The 20,935-nt window shown below is 41.9% G+C and overlaps 1 protein-coding gene across 1 annotated transcript in view; it reads left to right on the top strand.

Moving 5' to 3' along the window:
* LOC103346374 (putative ATP-dependent RNA helicase DDX60) overlaps positions 1-20,935 on the top strand; it is an 84,806-nt gene that overhangs the window by 54,094 nt on the left and 9,777 nt on the right. The window contains 10 exon segments of the mRNA XM_089301763.1: positions 181-308; positions 2,505-2,657; positions 4,571-4,715; positions 7,351-7,503; positions 10,554-10,658; positions 11,982-12,182; positions 12,753-12,857; positions 12,997-13,141; positions 15,807-15,928; positions 18,221-18,370. Of these exon segments, the coding sequence (XP_089157889.1) occupies positions 181-308; positions 2,505-2,657; positions 4,571-4,715; positions 7,351-7,503; positions 10,554-10,658; positions 11,982-12,182; positions 12,753-12,857; positions 12,997-13,141; positions 15,807-15,928; positions 18,221-18,370 (1,407 nt within the window).

Below are 20,935 nucleotides of genomic sequence, written 5' to 3'. Positions count from 1 at the left end.
TTGTACTTAAATGCTTAGCATATGACTGGTTGAAATCCTAATTTTGTACTTACATTGTCATTCTGAATATACTGTTCAATAGCAACTTGCTTTTCACTCTCAAATACCTGCGCATTCTGTTGCCTTCCTTTGCGGTCCTCAGTACCTTATCTGCCTTTTATTTGTGATAACTTTATTCAGGTGAATCAGTTACTGCAGTACCTTAAGCCTCAAACTTTTGACAGTGCAAGAATTGAAAAGGAACGAATGCTTCCTTGTTTTGTGGAAAAACTTAAAGAAATGGATAGGCTACCAGCAATATTTTTTTCGTAAGTAATTATTTTCTGTGGAAAGCATTATACATTGATTTATATGAATTTGCAGACCATTGAAAAGGAAGAACTTATAATCTGACATATCTTAGAATTTGAGGAATTTGTGAGCATATTGAAGTTATATTTTCTTTTTAAATTTTTAGAATATAGGGAACAGATTTCATGCATTTTATAGATGTACTTCTTTTTTTTTTTTTTTTTTTTGACAGGCAGAGTGGGCAGTGAGAGAGAGAGACAGAGAGAAAGGTCTTCCTTTTGCCATTGGTTCACCCTCCAATGGCCTCCGTGGCTGGCGCACTTGCGGCTGGCGCACCGCGCTGATCCGATGGCAGGAGCCAGGTACTTATCCTGGTCTCCCATGAGGTGCAGGGCCCAAGCACAGCAGAGAGCTGGCCTGGAAGAAGGGCAACCGGGACAGAATCCAGCGCCCCGACCGGGACTAGAACCCGGTGTGCCGGCGCCGCAAGGCGGAGGATTAGCCTAGTGAGCCGCGGCACCGGCTATACATGTACTTCTAAGATAAGCACAGTTCCCTCTCTACCTCCCTCAATCCACCTTTCTCCTTTCCTTAATTTTCCTTTAATTTTTGCAATAACATATTTTCTGTTTTAAAAAAGATTTATTTTATTTATTTGAAAGACAGAGTTACAGAGAGAGGTAGAGACACAGAGAGAAGTCTTCTATCCACTGGTTCACTCCCCAGATGGCCACAATAGCCAGAGCTGCACTGATCCGAAGCCAGGAGCCAGGAGTTTCCTCCAGGTCTCCCAGGTGGGCGCAGGGGCCCAAGAGCTTGGGCCATCTTGTACTGCTTTCCTAGGCCACAGCAGAGAGCTGGATGGAAGAGGAGCAGCCGGGACTCAAACCGGCACCCATATGGGATGCCGACGCTTCAGGCCAGGGCTTTAACCTGCTGTGCCACGGCGTCAGCCCCTGCAATAACATATTTTCAATCTATTTTATGACCACAGGATTAACACACCACTAACCATGATGTTCAACAAGTAAAAAGTAGGAAGACCAGTGTTCCACAGGAATATAGAAAAGGGTTATAAACAATAATCAAATCATAAGGTATCAGTTTCATTCTGATATGTTATTTTTGTATCTATATCAACTAGCACATATAAGAGATATTTTCTATAGCAACTTGGATATAATACAACAGAAACAAACACTCTCACTGAATTTTATTTGAAAATCTAATTGTATGGCTTGGTAGAGTGGAATTTCCTGGGCCATAAGTTAATAGGAAGTTCAACATATTTGTAGAATCAGATATGGTAAAAAGAGTAATGTGTATTTGGCAAAACAGAGTACATACATTAACATACACCTATATACACATATGATGGCATATTGAGTGTTTAGTCTGCCATTTTTCTTTTGTGAAGTTTTATTATATATAAGCTCTCTTTAAGTGGAAAGAAAAGACCTTGAAGAATATTTATGACAATCACTTCAAAGAATTAAAAGAAAAATTAGATAGGGCCTGGTAGCAAGATGATTTAATTAGCAATCATGTTTTCATCAGCTCTTTGTGGGAGGTTTAATTTATGCATATTGTGTATATGTGGGCACTCACCGACATAGAGTATATATATACATATATACTATATATATAAAACTTCAAAATTGGAAGGAAAATATGAGGCCAAATTGTCAATTCTTTAAATGTCTGTATAGGAATGTGCATTGATCTTGTAATAAGTCTGAAAATTTTTGAGAAAAGTGAAGAGAAAAAGGTTAAGCCAAATATGAGGAAGTACAAAAGTACTCCTAGAAATCCAATTCCTAACTCAAACTTCATGTCACAGGTGAAAAGGAACTAACTAGTAACAATGACAAGTAGGTGCTGGTCTGTTCTTTACAAAGATTCAGCAGTCTTAATATGGGAACTGTGTCAAATGAGAAAAGAGCAGTTTTTTTTTTTTTTTTCCCTAGTAAAGAGCCTTTACCTAACTACTCTTACCATAGTATCAAAATTCACCTTTGTAACTAACTCTGATCTTCCCTTCCATTCACATGAACTCTGATTTAGGAGTTAAATGGGCAAAAATGAATGAATGACAGAGATTGATGTTACCCAAACAAAGGTTCCTACATCCAAAAATTGTCTTTATTAATGAATGCAGGGCTGGACTGGAATGAGCATGCAGTTATCCAGTGTTCTCACATACTTTACTTTAGATTCAACATTCACTCAGTGGAAAGGTCAGCTTCACGCCTTCTTACTAATATGTTGATGAGACAATATACTCATAGTCACAACTCTGAAGGAGAGAAGAATTTAAACAGGAAACTGGAGAAAGCAATTAAGTCTCAAAGGAGAATGTACGCTGCGTGAGTATTTCTACTGGAATTGTGGAATTCATTGTGAACTGAAACCTTTAAGTGTGCAATTATTTATATAATTAAAATCATATTTCACTGCTTTATGTTTTTATGATACACCAACTTAATTTAATTAGAACATCATTTTGGGGGACTTATGTGGGAGAAGATTATTGAGTATTTCAGTAATTGTACAATGTTTTACAGTAACTTTCTTCAGTTGATTAGCTGATTTCTAACATTTTCTTAGGTCCACAAAGTTTAAGTTTGTGATTAACAACCTAATCATATATTTAAAGTCCCACAACACTCAGTACCATTATAGGGATCAAGCTTCATTATGAGTTCTGGGACAAAATATATTCAAATGATAGCAGATCCAAAAGCTTCCTACTCACTTATTATTTCATTCTTTTTGTTGGTGTTTCTTTAACTAGATAATTGAAATGGTCTGTCTTTGAATTAGTTGATTCTTTCTTTCACTGGATTAAGTTTGCTATGGAAACTCTTGAATTTTTTGTTTCGATGATTTTGTTCTTCAGCTTCAGAATTCTTGTTTATCTATCTTTGTTGAACCCTCATTTTGTTCATGTATTATTTTGCTGATTTTTAAAATATTTTCTTTCTATGTTCTCTTATATATTGCTCACTAAACTTCTTTAGGATGATTATCTTGAATTCTTTGTTAGGCAGTTCATAGATCTCCATTTCTTCTGTTTTAAAAAGATCTATTTATTTATTTGAAAGACAAAATTGGGGGGGGGGGAGAGAATCTTTCATCTGCTGGTTTATTCCACAAAGAGCTGCAACAGTTGTAGCTGGGCCAGTCTGAAATCAGGAGCCGGAAGATTCTTCGGGGTCTCCCATGGGTGTGCAGGGGCTCAAGAACTTGGGCCATCTTCCACTGCTTTCCCAGGTGTGTTAGGGAGCTGGAGTGGAAGTGGAGCAGCTGGGACTTAAACCGGTGTCCATATGGGATGCTGGTACTACAGGCAGTGGCTTTACCCCCTGTGCCATAGTGCCAGCCCTAGATCTCCATTTCTTTCTTTTTTTAAAAGATTTATTTATTTATTTGAAAGTCAGAGTTACACAGAAGAGAGGCAGAGAGAGAGAGAGAGGGAGAGGGGCCCTCCATCCGATGTTCACTCCTCAATCGGCCACAATGGCCAGAGCTGCACTGATCCAGAGCCAGGAGCCCCCTCAGGGTCTCCCACACACATGTAGGGGCCCAAGGCCTTGTGCCATCCTCCACTGCTTTCTCAGGCATAGCAGGATTGGAAATAGAGCAGCCGGGCCTCGAACCGGCTCCCACATGGGATGCCGGCACTTTAGGCCAGGGCGTTAACCCGCTGAGCCACAGTGCCAGCCCCTAGATCTCCATTTCTTTAAGCTTCGTTATTGGAATCTTATTTTATTCCTTTGGTGATGTCATGTTTCCCTGATTCTTTGATTCTGGTACCTGCATGTTGCTCTCTGTGCATTTGAAGAAGCAATCATTTCTTCCAATCTTTATAAACTGGCTTTGGCAGTTTTACCAGTTGGCTTGAATGGAGGTTTTAGATGGGCCAGTTAGTGGAGTTTATGGGCTTACTGGCTTGCCAAGTCTGGCGACAGACCTGTTGCTGGAATCCACAGGTGAGCAGGCCTCATACCAGAATCTGTAGTCAAGCAGGACCAAGAATGGTTTTTCTGTTTTCTGTTAAGTAGGTGTCAATGCATATGTTAAAAATAACAGATGGTAAGCAATGAGAATTGAAGTAATTAAGGCCTGGTGAATATCCTTTAATAAGGGCAATCATATTTTGGGTTCAAATTACCAGGCATTCTTTTATGCTGGCACTTACAGACACAATTTCAAATGTTGAAAAGAAGAGGGCATGTTATAATCAATATTCACGACGTTCCTGATTTTTTATATTCAGTTATTTACATTCAAATTCAACTGCTCGAATTCAGAGATTGATTTTATGGGACGCTGAAATAAAGGAAATAAAGAAGAGTCTTAAAAAGAGTAAAGAAGTTCCTCCGGACTGTACTTATGTTGATCGAGCAGGTGTGGATAGCAAGGTTAAGAGACGAGAACAGGGGGCATGCCTAGGTGGATGGATTCATTTGCTAAGGCTTCTGCACCAGGGTACCACTTGTTAGGAATTTATTTCTTAACAGTTATGCCTGCTGGAAGTCTGGCACCCAGTAGGATTACTTCCTACTGAGGCTTCAGAGGGCAGGGTCTGCTCCAGGTCTCTCTCCAGGGCTTACATGCATTACTTTAGAGGGCTCATGAAAAACAGAATTAAAAAATAAGTTTATTTTATGCAAAAGAATTTTGAAATCTGCCCACACGAGGCATCTTCCCAGAGGCCATGGAGAATACATGTTATGAGAAAGCTCTGCGTGAATTTCTAAAGTTTTTTGCACTAGAATAAACTTAGTTTTTCGATTTGATTTTTCCATGAACTTGTTGCAGTCCTCTTGTATAATTGGGTACCTTCTCCCTGCTGTCTGTTACCACTACATCGTGTTTCCTCTGTATGTGTCTGTCCGAAATTCCTCTTACAAAGGTAGTAGTCATATTGGATTGCAGCTCACTGTAATGATTTTACTTTTAACTTAATTGTATCAAGTACTTCAAAGTTCAGTTTTGGTGGTGCACAATCTGGCGCATAACCTTATATGTGTGTGTGTGTGTCTATACTGTACTATGCAGTTTATAAAACACAACCTATTTCATCTAAATTGATCTTAATGTATGGGAAACTGGAGTTGGAGGCTGAAGAAGTTAAGATTATATATGTAAGCTTACACAGCTATTAAAAGTGGTTCAAAGATTCATGACGAGGTATAGCAAGTGCAGGCTTTTTCTTTGTGCAGTCGACTGCATCTGTTAAAGTTAATGATAATCTTTTATGTAATAGAAATAGAAATAGAAAAGGTAAAAGTAATCACCAAGAGTCACCCTCCAGTAAGTAAAGAATTCAACAAGCAGTCAGCAAAAAACCCCACTGTTCCTGAAGAGTATAGACAAGGGCCATGAGCAATAATCGAATCTTGTGACTATAAAGTGAATTCAAAGTATATCATTGTAGAAATTAAAAGAAAATAAGAAAGGAAGGAGGAAGTAGATGGGAGCAAGGGAGGGAACAAAGGAGGGTGGGAAGTATCATCATGATATTTTTAAAAAATATTTATTATTTTGAAAGGCAGAATTACACGGATATACACACACACACACACACAAATCTTCCATCTGCTGGTTCACTCCCCAAGTTGCCACACTGGCCAAGACTGGGCCAGGCTGAAGCCAGGAGCCAGGAGCCAGGAGCTTCTCCTAGGTTTCCCACATGGTTGCAGAGATCCAAGCACTTTGGCCATCCTCCACTGCTTTCCCAGGCACATTAGTAGAGGACTGGATAGAAAGTGGAGCAGCTGGGACTCGAACTGGTGTCCATATAGGATGCTGGCACTACAGGCAGTAGCTTTACCCGCTGTACCACAGTGGCGGCCCCATAATTATGTTCTTAAAACTGTATATATAAAATACATGAGATTTGTTCTCCTTATAGCAAATAAAAAATTTAAGAAAAAGAAAAGGTAAATGTTAAATCTCTTTTCTGAGCTAATGCAGTGACTTGCTACCAAGAAATCAAAATCAGATTTGTCTTTCATTTGAAAACTTCTCCCGTTTTCTGTGCTTCATGTCACCAAATCATCCACCACATGCCCAGTTTTACAAACTAGAAACGGTTGCCTTCTCTTCCACTGCTGTGTGTCTCACTCAGAAACTAAGCCCAGAACACTGAGAGATACGCCAGATAACGGGTGTGCATCTGTTGGTTGGTTGACCTACTAGACCATGTAGTCAGATCAATGGTTATTACTTGTGTATGTTTGCTTTTTTCTTTTAGTGATGGTGCAGGTTGGAAAGGGGGAGGGAAGCAGAATAAAAGTAAAAAAGAGGGTGGGAAAGAGAAGAAAGAAAGAAAAAGAGCAATAGTGACTGACAGAGGTAGAAACTGTTCAGGAGCAGACAGGGAGTTTCAGAGAAGGGGCTGCAGGACAGAGATGGGGAGAGAGTGTGGAGAGAGAGACAGGAAGTGAGAAACACAAAGGTGCCAGCCTGGAAGCACAGGGAGACACAGACAGACACGGGCAGACAGTGGTCAGATGTGATTGGAGTGAACAGCGGTTAGTTAGTTTCAAGTCAGCAGCAAAAATAGAGCACAAGGCAGTTGATCATCAGACTCCGCTGAGAGCTGTGTCGGGGCCAGGGATGGATTTTGCTACTTGCCTGGAGGGACGCTGGGCCTGCATGGAGCATCTTCCTCTTGGAATTCTTACTGTGTTGCTTCAGTGTTTCCTCATTACCCCAGGATGAGCTGGAGCTGCCTCCAGCATTGTGGGAATGATGTCAGCAGGTGTATGAGGGAAAATTGGGCACATGGCTGCTGTGAGGAAGGCATGTGAAGAAAGGATCAGTGCATTTGAGGTTGGGCTGCATTCTACTTTCTCAGGTCTTATGCATGAATGCCACTTAGGACAGAACTGCTCTGTTTATGAACTTGAGGTTCTAGCCTAAAACACAACTGCTCTTCCCAGAAATGCATCTAACTCTGCCTGCTAAAGCCTTCTAACACATAAAATCAGGCTTCAGTCAAAGGACATATGCCTTCATTTGATTTTGCAAACTGTGTGTGTGTTTCAGACTTTCAGGAAGATTGTATCCAGGCTGAGATGGACAAGAGGAGGCTCTGGTCTGATCAGGCTGTTACAGCGGGGCATTGGCTACCATCATGGTTTAATGGAGTACAAACAGAGACAAGTTGTTGAGACCCTTTTCAGACTGAAGCACGTCAAGGTAGATGAACTCACTACAAAGCACAGCTTTCACTTTAATTGGGTAGCTGCAGTGGCTATGGGACGGAAGATGCTCTATCTAGCTCTCTCTCTCAATCCCTGCACCTGGGGAGATGCGCCACCTACATTTATCATATTTCCTTCCATACATTTTTACATAGTTAATATGATAATGTGTACCCAATTTGGGATCTTGTCTGCCTTGCCTAATATTATTTTAATAATTAGCATGAGGTAATAAACATGTGTGCAACAGAAAATACACATATTTAATTTACTTAAGCATTATACTGTTAATTTTCTTTCAACATAGACAATCATTTTTTAAAAGATTTATTTATGTATTTGAAAGAGTTACAGAGAGAGAGAGAGAGAGATCTTCCATCTGCTGGTTCACTCCCCAAGTGGCTGTAATGGCTGGAGTTGGGACGATCTGAAGCCAGGAGCCCGGAGCTTCTTCCAGGTCTCCCACTGTGGTGGGTGCAGGAGCCCAAGTGCTTGGGCCATTTTCTGCTGCTTTCCGAGGCCATAGCAGAGTTGGATTGGAAGTGGAGCAGCCAGGACTTGAACTGGCGCCCATATGGGATGCTAGCACTGCAGGCAGTGGCTTTACCCACTGCACCACAGTATTGGCCCCATCAATCATCATTTTAATTATTTATTTAGAATTGATTGATTCTGCTAAGTGAAAGAAATGTCTCAGAAGGAAAAGGTAGCAGGCTCTGGAAATACATAGCCAAATTTCTTTCCAGGATGACTCTTTTTAACTTCATTTAGATTTTGAGTATTAGGGTTAAAAACTGAAGTTGTTATGATGGTACAGAGAATATCTCATGCCACCCAATTTCTCCTTTTATTAACATCTTACACTATTACAACATATTATTGCCACAGATGAATCCATATTGTTACATTTTTATTAAATAAAATCCATTCTTTTTTTGAAGATGTATTTACTTATTTTAAAGACAGTTACACACACACACACACACACACACACACACACAGGGGGGGTGGAATCTTCCCTCTATTGATTCGCTCCCCAAATGACCACAATGGCCACAGTGGGCCAGAATGAAGCCCGGAACCAGGAACTCCATCTGGTCTCCCACATGGGTGTCAAGGGCCCAAGTACTTGGCCATTTTCCACTGTTTTCCCAGGCACTTTAGCAGGGGGCTGGGTAGGCAATGAAACAGCCAGAGCTCAAACTTGCTCTCCTATGGGATGCAGGCACCTCAGGTGGCAGCTTAACCTGCTGAGCTACAGTCCCAGCCCCGAAAGTCCATTCTTTGTTCAGATAGCCCAATCATTCCCCAGTGATCCAGAAAGATAACTGTATAAACTGCAGTGTGAAAATTAAGAGTAAATTAACGGGGTAAAGGAGAACTAATAATGGAAATAAGAAAGTTTATTTATTTATTTATTTTTAAAGAATTATTTATTCATTTGAAAGTCGGGGTTACACAGAGAGAGAAGGAGAGGCAGAGAGAGAGAGGTCTTCCATCTGCTGGTTCACTCCCCAGTTGGCCGCACTGGCTGGAGCTTCGCTTATTGAAGCCAGGAGCCAGGAGCTTCTTCCTGGTCTCTCACGTGGGTGCAGGGGCCCAAGTGCTTGGGCCATCTTGTACTGCTTTCCCAGGCCATAGCAGAGAGCTGGATTGGAAGAGGAGCAGCCGGGACTCGAACCGGCGCCCATATGGGGTGCCAGCACTGCAGGCGGCAGCTTTATCCGCTATGCCACAGCGCCAGCCCCAGAAAATTTATTTATTTGCTAGGTAAATAAAATGCTGTATAGACAAACTTCTGTGATGCAGCTAAGCTAGTAGTTGGAGGAAAATGTATAACCTAACTATGTTTATTTTCAAGAGAAGAAAAGGCTACATGAGAAACAAAAATGTATCTGAGCAACCTTAGGTAGGTTTGAGATAAGACAGTTTCCAGCAGTAGATTGACCTTTCTCTAAGAAATGTGAACCCCTCGGTATCTGCAGGGGACTGATTCTAGGACTTGCACAGATACCAAAATCCATCAGTGCTCTAGTCTTTTATATAAGACAGCATAGCTTTGGCATAGAACCAATGCATATCCTCTGTGTCTCTAGGTTACTTACATTACTTAGTGCAGTGTATTGTATGTAAGTAGTTGCTACAGTATATTATTTAGAAAATAATGACAGGAAAAAAAAAAGACTGTAAGTGTTCAGTACACTTTTTTGTCCAAATATTTCCAGTCTTTGGTTGGTTGAATTCACAGATACAGAACTCAGGGACATGGAACCCAGTGCTTTTTCCTTCCACATTAAAACAGCCAGAATACGTCAGCAAGTGCTTATCAACTCTCTCTCTCTCTCTCACACACACACATGCACGCACACACACACGTGCACACACATGCATGTACAGCCCACATCTCTCCACTAGGAATATTTCCTGTTCAATTATGTCATAATATGTTGTCTAGAATAATCTAAAAGCATTCTGTCAGACTTCTACTTTTGGTAATCACCTCCTACAATTATTTCCTCCCAGAGCTGCCAAATCGATCTTGTAAATATTAATTATATCATATTACCTTTCTTTCTTTTTACAATCTACGTCTTAGAATGGTTTTGTCATGCTTATTATGACTTGCTTCCTGCTTAGTCTGACTTTGTATCATTTACTATTTTCTGTTCTTGGAAATCTTTTAACGTGAAAATAAACTCCTTGTATAACATATTGCTCTTATTCATGCCAAACACACACAGACAGTAACACTGAAGGCTTACTGAATGGCTTTGATTTTGTATCATTTTGTTACCTGGAAAATGCTGTATAATTGTAATGTTCAGCAAGAATATGAGAATGAATGAACATCCAAGTGGGATGTAGAGCTGTCTATTCCAAAAGCAAGCATAGAGTTTGATGTTTTGCAATACTGTCTTAACACTGCACTTTTACTCAAGAAAAATAATGTAAGGGGATTTAATTTGGTCAATACTACGTATGCATCTGTGTATGCTACATTAAATATGTTTTCCCAATTTTTTATTTTTTTGCTTTCCATCATAGGTAGTGACAGCTACATCATCCCTTGCTTTGGGAATTAATATGCCCTGTAAAACCGTTGTTTTTACAGAAGACTCTGTTTATTTGGATGCTCTGAACTTTTGACAGGTATTTATAATACATGACTTCTGTTACGGTTCTATATACAGGTATCTGAAATGCTCATTCAGTAGGCCAGGAAAAGCCATTTGTTCTGAAATATTTGGTGGCCATAAAAATATTTGAAACTGAGTTTTTATATATGTATATTAATGAATATGATTACACTTAAAAAACTTGTAAAATATATTGTCAGTAGCTTAGTTTTCCTGAAGATATTCTCAATTTGATAAATATTCTTGAACATAAACAAAAATAATATTGGAGGGAAGTAACTACATCTTTGAGCACCCAATTCATGCCAACCACCAATAATTATATGTTAAGTGTCTATAAGGTTTTGATTTTAGGCTCGTTTCTGGAACTACGTTGGTAAATCAGAAATTGTGCCTGCTTTAAAGGCCATGATTTTAATTTAATTTTATAGGCAGAGAGAGAGAAACGAGAGAGGAAGGAAAAAAGAGACAAAGAGGTTTCCTACCCACTGGTTCATTCCTCAGACACCTACGGTGGCTAGGGTTAGGCCAGGCTGAAGTCAGGAGTCAGTAACTCAGTCCGGATTTCCAGTGTGAGTGATAGGAACCTGACTACTTGAGCTGCCACCTGCTGCCTTCCAGGAAGCTGGGAAGGGGACCAGAGCTGGTGTTTGAACCCAGGCGTTCCAATCTAGGTGTCAGGCATCCCAAGCATCCTACACCAAATGCCTTCCCTAAGGTCATGATCTTTATTTGTTTATTTAAAGATTTATTTACTTATTTGAAAGACAGAGTTATAGACAGAGAGAGGTGGGGGGGGGGGTCTTTCATCGTTTGGTTCACTCCCCAAATGGACCCAAAGGCTGGAGCTAGGCCAATCTGAAGCCAGGCGCTAGGAGCTTCTTCCACATTTCCAACATGGGTGCAGGGACCCCAGCACTTGAGCCATCTTCCAGTGCCTTCTCAGGCCATGAGCAGAGAGCTGGATCTGAAGGGAAGCAGCCGGGACTCCAAGTGGTGCCCATATGGGATGCTGGCACTGCAGGTGGCCCAACCTAGTTAAACCACAGCACCGACCCCAGATCATGATCTCTAAACACAGGAGCTGGTACTCCATTTATTTTTTTAAAAAAGAGGCAATACTGTCTTAACACTGGACTTTAAAATGTATCTATAAAAATATATCTATAAAATAAAATAATTCTGCAAGATTTGACAACATCAATATACCAAGAAACAAAAAACTCATTGAAGATTTATTTTCAAATGTTTAATGTTCCACATGGTATAGGTAAGTGAGACATTATTTACAGTGCCAGGATTTGAACTTGCATAAGTTTTGTGGTCATCTCTTTAGATGTCTGGGCGTGCAGGAAGGCGTGGAGAAGATCTTATAGGAAGTGTGATCTTCTATGATATTCCATTACCCAAGATAGACCGGCTCTTGAAGTCTGATGTGCCCAAGCTGAAGGGTCAGTTTCCCCTAAACATCACCTTGGTTCTCAGACTCATGCTGTTGGTTGCCAAAGCAGATGACAAAGAGGATGCCAAAGCAAAGGTACAGTCTCTACCCTCTCTAACAGACATAATCATCTTAGCTCAAGTCTAAAGTAAGCCTCGCCTGTTAGGTATCTTGGAGGGAATAAAATCACAATGTGCAGTTCGCAAACTCTTAGCAACATTTGATTCTTGTCTTAGTGCCTTTCCTTCACACAAGAACATGGTGGTAACTTCTGTACACGTGACAAATTAAGTCCATGATTATAAATACACTCTGCATATATGAGAAATTTTTTTCAATAAATATATCTAGCCTAGAACATTTAAAAGTAAATTTTCAAAGAATTAATGGTTGAAAATGTACTAAATACTGGAATGTTCCTAACTCTTACTTTTATATATTCATAAGTTTACATTTATTTCTCAGTGGTTATGAGTGAAGTTGTCATTGTTCATCTCTCCCAGTAAATTTTTCATCCTATTATGTTTTATTCATACATAGAGAATGTAAAACTTATGGCATATCTGTAATAATTATTTAGAGTATATAATATAACAAAGTCATTAGTGATATCTCAAACTTTATAGCTAGCCTGTCTAACTTTGGTGTTTTGACATGTGTGCATAGGCATTGTCGCTGCTCCAGTATTCCTTGATGTCCTTCAAGCGACCAAAGGTCAAGTGCATGTTAAAATTTTACTTCATATATTCTTTGCAATTCTTGATCAGAGAGGTAAGATTTAAACCTGTTTTCACTAAAGTGTTCGTACATGTATTTAACTTTACTACTGAAATCTCCTTACTTGATGACTTACCTGTTGGGTATTTCTGAGATCTAGGGACTGAGGCTAAATTGTTAAATTGATTCACAGGGATACCTGAATCAAGAATGTGTTCCCGTTGGATATGCTGGCCTTGTGTCCCACCTGCACTACCACGAACCTTCAAACTTTGCTTTAGTAAGCATGCTGGTGAAAGGTCTGTTTCACAAGCTGTGTGTTCCAGTCATCGTAGATGGTGAGCAGCTATCCTTTTCCCAACTCCTACCCCTTACACTGTACATGTACACACACTGACATCCCGTACGACTGCTTCACATATACCTGCACGTTCCCCAGAACTACATTTGCTTTTGATGGTGTGTCATCTTTAAAAGATTGAGAGGGAGGGAGGGACAGGGGGAAGAAGGGGGAGAGACAGGGAAGGAGGGAAGAAGGGAAAGATGGGGAGAGAGGGGGGGAGGAGGGAAAAGAGAGAGAGAGGATGAATGAATGAATGAATGAGCGAGTAGACCAAGAGAAATCTTCCACTGATTTGCTTTCCGATGTCCACAGTAGCTGGTCCTGGGCCAGGTCAAAGTTGGGAGCTGGAAACTCAATCCATGTCTCTCATGTGGGTGGGAAGAACCCAGTCAATCACTTGCACCATCATCTGCATTAGCAGGAAGTAAGAGCTGGATCTGAATTTTAAACCTGGGTACCCCATATGAGATGTGGGCATCTTAACTGCTAGGCTAAGCATGCATCTTGGTAGGCCATTTTCTGATTGCCCATTCTCCTAATGTATCTTGAAGGTTTTTCTTGTCATTTTACAAAATTAAATATGTTTATAAAATATTATTAGCATCTGAATTTTGTATGTATAATCATAATATAAATATGATTCTTAATGATTATTTAATATACTTTTAAATTTTAAGAAATTATAACCTTTAGCTTTGTTAAAGACAATAAGCATTATTCTACTGAAAAATTTTTGGAAGTTATTTACATAAAACATTGTCATCTGTAATGATTTCCTTTACTATAATTTTAAATTAGTTTTTCCCTTTTCTATAACTGAAACACAATGCTGTAAGGTAAAGAGGGAAATAGAACGGTGTGATCCAAACACAAATGCAGGCAGCTAAGGCTAGAATATACAGTTAGTGACCCATTGTTCTATTTTATTTTTGGAAACATCAACTTTTATCAAAATAGTACAGAAATAATTAAGATGATATGGTAGTATATATCTTTTTAAAAATATTTATTTATTTATTTGAAAGTCAGAGTAACACAGAGAGAGGAGAGGCAAAGAGAGAGAGAGAGAGGTCTTCCATCTGCTGGTTCACTCCCCAATTGGCTGCAATGGCCAGAGCTGGGACGATCTGAAGCCAGGAGCCAGGAGCTTCTTCCAGTTCTCCCACGTGGGTGCAGGAGCTGAAGGACCTGGGTCATCTTCTACTGCTTTCCCAGGCCATAACAGAGAGCTGGATCAGAAGTGGAGCAGCCAGGACTCGAACCGGTGCCCATATGGGATGCCGGCACTGCAGGCCAGGTGTTAACCCACTATGCCACAGTGCTGGCCCATGATATCTTAACACTAATAATAAATCAAATCATAAAGCCTTTGATCCATGTGAACCTGTTTTTTTTTTTTTTTCAAGAAAGAGTCATGAATTTTACTTATGATATAAATATTGCGTAGAGGGTCTCAGAATGCTAAAGCAATTTGAAAGCTGGGCACAATTTTCACATGATGCTAACAATGTATAGAAATCAAGTTCGAGCTGGCGCCACGGCTCACTAGGCTAATCCTCCACCTAGCGGCGCCGGCACACCGGGTTCTAGTCCCGGTCAGGGCGCTGGATTCTGTCCCAGTTGCCCCTCTTCCAGGCCAGCTCTCTGCTGTGGCCCAGGAGTGCAGTGGAGGATGGCCCAAGTGCTTGGGCCCTGCACCCCATGGGAGACCAGGATAAGTACCTGGCTCCTGCCATCGGATCAGTGCGGTGCGCCGGTCGCAGCGCGCCGGCCGCAGCGGCCATTGAAGGGTGAACCAACGGCAAAGGAAGACCTTTCTCTCTGTCTCTCTCTCTCACTGTCCACTCTGTCTGTCAAAAAAAACAAAAACAAAAACAAAAACAAAAACAAAAAGAAATCAAGTTTGAAAGCCTCACTCTGCACGGCATTTCTCTGATACTGCAGGTAGTTGTAGCCTGTTTCCTAGTCTCTCATGAGTGCCTGTCATTCAGCTCCTTCATCCATCATGCTCCCAGTGGTCTGGACCCTGGCCCTCTGCAAAATGCTGGAGCAGATCAAATATCGGGAATTTCACATAGGCTTTCCCTCTAGGAGATTTAGTCCCTAGTGTATTGCGAGGGTTTGGGCATAAGAAAATATGGGGAATAAATATTCCAGGGAAAAAGCAATATTGGCAGCAAAGGCCTGTCAAGAGGAGCAGGTGCGAGTTCTTTCTGTAACGTGCACCAAAGAGAGAGTGGGCGCAGATTCACGTCACACAGGGCCTGGAAGGGCAGACGAGGAGTTTAGCAAGCAGCTTCGGGCCTTTGTTCCTTGGCAGGGGTTGCACCAAGGTAGAAAAAAATGAGTAGAATGGAGACAGAGGAGCAAAGGGAAGACTTGGAGCCAGTGAGGGAATCCCCAAGCAGTTACAGAGTAGGGGCAACCATCGCTCATTGACCACCAGGCTTCTACAGGTAAGAGTGGGTAGGAGGATGCAAAGCGTTTTGTAGCAAGATGCCATCAGTTAGCCTGCAATATTGTGAAATGCTGGTGTAGTTTGTTAAAAAAAAAAGTCACCAAATTCATAGGAAGTAAGCTTTCAGCTGTGTCTTACACATTACATTTGTTCTCTAAGGTTTTGAAAAATTAAACTTTTTTTTTTAAATAACAAAATACAGGCAAAAAGACATTTTCTGAAGATGTGATGGAAACCTTGGTGGTGGTTTTAGCACATCTTTTTGGAAAGAGATACCTTCCTCCCTGTGCGAAAAAGTTTAAGAAGGTGTTTTCTCATTCAATGGTAAGAAAATAAAATACTGCAATACTCGTACTTTGATGTAACCTCTTTCTGCTTTAATAATAATGAAGTGCAACAGCATTTTCCCAGTAACAAGATTTTGCCATCATTCACTCGAGTTACTTCTTCATGCTCCAGTTAGTCTTTGGGATGCATGAGTGCAGATTTGTATATGAATGCTTTGTTTTTTACTAATATGCGTTCTCCATGAACTTTTTGAAGATCCCTTGTATGAATAGATGTCAGTTTGTTTTGCAGTCAAACTTACCTTTTAATTACAGTTTCCATGAACTTTCTGAAGTGTCATAGTGTAGTGATTGCAGATGAATGGAACTTATTCCTAACAGAGATGAATAGCCAGCTAGTCATTTAATATTAATATTAATAAAGAAGAAGATAAGAAGATCAATTTAACACCTATCTGGAAATAGTGTTCTGGGAATTCTAATCCTTGCCAAATGGAAAGAAAGGAAAATTGGATGGTTTTCATCCGATGCAAAGGTGGGCAAGGTGAACAGCAAAATACTACAGCGTATGATGGAGTAATGTGCTGGGTCACCCGCCCAGCCCTGCCACTGAACTGATGGCACATTTCTGTACCAGACCTGTTTTCTTATCTGAAAACTGGCAATTGGAATAGCACCCACTTTGAAGAGTTGCCATGAGGATTAAATGAGTGAATACCTGCAAAGTGGGGCCAGCATTGTGGCTCAGCAGGTTAAGCCACCACTTGCAATGCAGGAATCCCCTATCAAATGCTGGCTTGAGTCTCAGCTCCTCTGCTTCTGACCCAGCTTCTTGCTAATGTGCCTAGGAAGGCAGTGGAAGGTGACATAAATACTTGGGTCCCTGCCACCTACATGGGAGAGACCACGATGGAGGTCCTGGCTCCTGGTTTTGCCCTGGCCTAGACCTGGCTGTTGTGGCCATTTGGGGAGTGAACCAGCAGATGGAAGATCTCTGTCTGTCTGTCTCTCTCTCTCTCTCTCTGTCTCTTCCCCTTTCTCTGTTGCTCTGCCTTTCAAATCAATCAATCAATCTTTAAAAATACATGCAAAATGCTTAAAACAATGTTTGGCATATAAAAACACTCAGTAATGTTGGCTCTTATTTTTGTAATTGTTATTTACAGATAAAATCTCTGGCTATGTAAAAAGCCAAGAAAATCAACAGAAAAATGTTTATAATTTGCCAAAATAATCTATTGAAATGTATAACTTTCCCTATACTAAAGTTACAAAGAAAACAAAATGTAAAATCTCAGCTGTAATTAAAGGTAGAAAGTAATAAAATGCTTGGCTCATCTGAAAATGTGGCAAAGATCTCAATGAACAGTTACACTGATCTCATAGATCCTTTAACAACATGCTTTAAGGCGGGCATTTGACTGAGTGGTTCAGGCTGCCAGTTAAGACGCCCATGTTTCATGTTGGAATATCTGGATCGGTGCCCGGTGACAGCTCCAGCTCTCTGTTAATATGCACTTTGGGAGACGGTAGGTGATACTCGAGTACTTTGGTTCCTGCCACCTATGTGGGAGGCCTGGATCACCTTCCTGCTTCCCAGCCCTGATGGTTATTGGCATTTGGGACACAAACCAGCAGATGGGAGCTCTCTGTCTCTCCATTTCTCTGTCTCTCAAATAAATAAATAAAAATTTAAAACATAACAATTGCAAGAGAAAGTGATTATTAAAAAGGAAAACTTTACATACATTTCAAGACTGTTTTGCACCACAATAAGCTTATCTTTTAATTGCATTTTCCCTGAATTCTTTGAAGTTTCTCATAGTTAAAATTGTATGCACTTTCTAGCCGGCGCCGTGGCTCAATAGGCTAATCCTCCACCTTGCGGCGCCGGCACACCGGGTTCTAGTCCCGGTTGGGGCGCCGGATTCTGTCCCGGTTGCCCCTCTTCCAGGCCAGCTCTCTGCTATGGCCAGGGAGTGCAGTGGAGGATGGCCCAGGTGCTTGGGCCCTGCACCCCATGGGAGACCAGGAAAAGCACCTGGCTCCTGGCTCCTGCCAGGATCAGCGCGGTGCGCCGGCTGCAGCGGCGGCCATTGGAGGGTGAACCAACGGCAAAAGGAAGACCTTTCTCTCTCTGTCTCTCTCTCTCACTGTCCACTCTGCCTGTCAAAAAAAAAAAAAAAAAAAAAAAAAAAAAAAAATTGTATGCACTTTCTAGTAAATGTTCCAAAAAAGGGAGGTTGGGTACCTCTTACCAGCTGTGCATTGGCTAGAACAAATAGGAAATTTCTGCTGGCCACTATCACTTTAAGGGTTGCAGGGCTAGAATCATCTAGAAATCCAGCCTCAGGCTGCTGGAAGCCTTGTTAGAGTCTGGTCATGTCTCTTAGTGTGGGATTCGGATGGAGCTGTCCTGTGCCCAGAGTTCTGCAGCATTGGGAGAGAGGAGCTGGCAGGCTGCAAATATAAAGAAAAGGTAAGGAGGGGTCACTGCTGTGGCATAGTGGGTAAACGCTCCGCCGGCAATGCTGGCGTCCCATGTGTGCACTAGTTTGTGTCCCAGCTGCTCCACTACCAATCTAGCTCCCTGCTAAAGGTGTTGGGAAAACAGTGGAAGATTGCCCAAGTGCTTTAGGCCCTGCAACCCACATGGAAGACCTGATGAAGCTCCTGGCTCCTGGCTTTCACCTGGCTCAGCCTTGGCCATTGCAGCCATTTAGGGAGTGAACCAGTGGATGGAGAGAATCTCTCTCTCCCTCTGTATTCTGACTTCCAAATAAAGAAATCTTTTTTTTTTAAAGGTAAGGAAATGGAAAGGCTAATTACCTCATTGATCTGCTTACATGTGATGAAACAGTATACTGTACACCCCAGAGAAACGAACAAGTCTTATATGTTCTTCTAAATTTTTTTTTTCTTTAGTATTTGAAGTTCTCAGTAGAAATGCGTGATGACCAAGGATTAGTTTCTTAAAGCTGCTCTAATGAAGTGGTACAAACCAGGTAGCTTACATGGCAGAAATGAATTGTCTCAGCTGGCACCATGGCTCACTAGGCTAATCCTCCGTCTGCGGTACTGGCACCCCAGGTTCTAGTCCCGGTTGGGGCGCCAGATTCTGTCCCGGTTGCTCCTCTTCCAGTCCAGCTCTCTGCTGTGGCCTGGGAGTGCAGTGGAGGATGGCCCAGGTGCTTGAGCCCTGCACCCGCATGGGAGACCAGGAGAAGCACCTGGCTCCTGCCTTCAGATAGGCGCAGTGTGCTGGTCATAGCAGCCATTTGGTTTCTCTCTGTCTCTCTTTCACTGTCGAACTCTGCCTGTCACAAAAAAAAAAAAAAAAAAAAAAAAAAAAAAAAAAAAAAAAGAAAGAAAAAGAAATGCATTGTCTCGCAGCCCTGGAGATGCAGAAGCATGGCAGAGGTGTCCTTGCTGAGGGCCTCGAGGGAGACTCTGGTCCAGACCTCTCTTCTAGCTTCTGGTGTTGCTGTTGATTTTTGGTGCTCCTTGACTTGTAGAAGCAGCCTTCGGGTCTCTGCCTTTGTGTACACATGGTGTGTGTGTACCTGTGTGCAGACTTCTGCCCCCCCCCCCTTTAAAGATTTATTTATTTGAAAAGCAGAGTTACAGAGAAGCAGAGAGATCTTCATCCATTGGTTCCCTCCCCAAATGGCCGCAACAGCTGGAGCTCGGCCATTCTGAAGCCAGGAGCTGGGACTGGAACCAGCACTCATGTGGGCTGTCAGCGCTGCAGGTGGCAGCTTCACCTGCTACGCCACAGCACTGGACTCACCCCCTCATTTTTTTTTTTTTTTTTTTTGACAGGCAGAGCTAGACAGAGAGAGAGAGAGAAAGGTCTTCCTTTTTCCGTTTGTTCACTCCCCAAATGGCTGCTACGGCCGGCGTGCTGCGCTGATCTGAATGATCTGAAGCCAGGAGCCAGGTGCTTCCTCCTGGTCTCCCACGCGGGTGCAGGGCCCAAGCACTTGGGCCATCTTCCACTGCCCTCCCGGGCCACAGCAGAGAGCTGGACTGGAAGAGGAGCAACCGGGACAGAATCTGGTGCCCCAACCGGTTCTAGAACCCCGTGTGCTGGCGCCACAGATGGAGGATTAGCCTAGTGAGCCACGGCGCTGGCTCACCCCCTCCTTTAAAAAAAATTATTTACTTATTTGAAAGGCAGAGTTACACACACACATACACACACACACACACAAACCAACCAACATTTGCTGCTTGGCTTCCCAAATAGCTGCAGCAGCTAGGGCTGCCCCAGGCAAAAGCCAGGAGCCTGGAACTCTATCCAGATCTTGCAGGTGGGTACAGGGGTCCAAGGGACATCTTCCACTGCCTTCCCTGGCACATTAACAGGGGCCTGGATTGGAAGTGGAGCAGCTGGGACATGAGCTGGTGCCCATATGGGATGCCAGCATTGCAGGTGGTGGCTTTATCTGCTTGCAATGCTGACTGCTAAAATTCTTCTTTTTAAATGAAGTCCATGACATGGGAAAATGCACCAAATACAATGCTGAGTATGAACATTCTGTTGTGAAGCTGCATACTGCACCCTAGTTAGAAGGTGATTCTAATCACCAAAATCTTTATAACCTATATCCCTGAATGGTAGGATTAGACATTAGTTTTTACTTCAGTTTATGTATTTGTGTGTCCATGAGTAAAAGAGTTTATATTTAGAAGTACATTTCCATCTATATTTTTAAAATATACATTTTAAATATGCATTTATTTCATCTACTTGCAAAGCAGAGAGCAAGTGGAGGGGGGGAAAGAGAGCACGCACACACGAATGAAAATTCTTCCATTTGCTGGTTCATTCTCCAAATGCCCATAGCAATAGGGGCTGGACCAGGAGCCTCAATCCCAGTCTCTCACATAGCTGGCAGAGGTCCAAGTACTTGTGCCATCATCGGCTGCCTCCCAGGATGCACTGGCAGGCAGCTGATATGGGATGAGGATATCCCAGGCAGCAGCTTAATTGCTGTCCCTAAGAAGATTTTGGCCCCGTGTCTCCCAGACCTTGGCCATG

Source organism: Oryctolagus cuniculus, chromosome 8 (assembly GCF_051225735.1).
Source record: "Oryctolagus cuniculus isolate XC-2025 breed Fujian yellow rabbit chromosome 8, ASM5122573v1, whole genome shotgun sequence".
Lineage (NCBI taxonomy): Eukaryota > Metazoa > Chordata > Mammalia > Lagomorpha > Leporidae > Oryctolagus > Oryctolagus cuniculus.
This window is presented reverse-complemented; position numbering and strand designations above follow the sequence as displayed.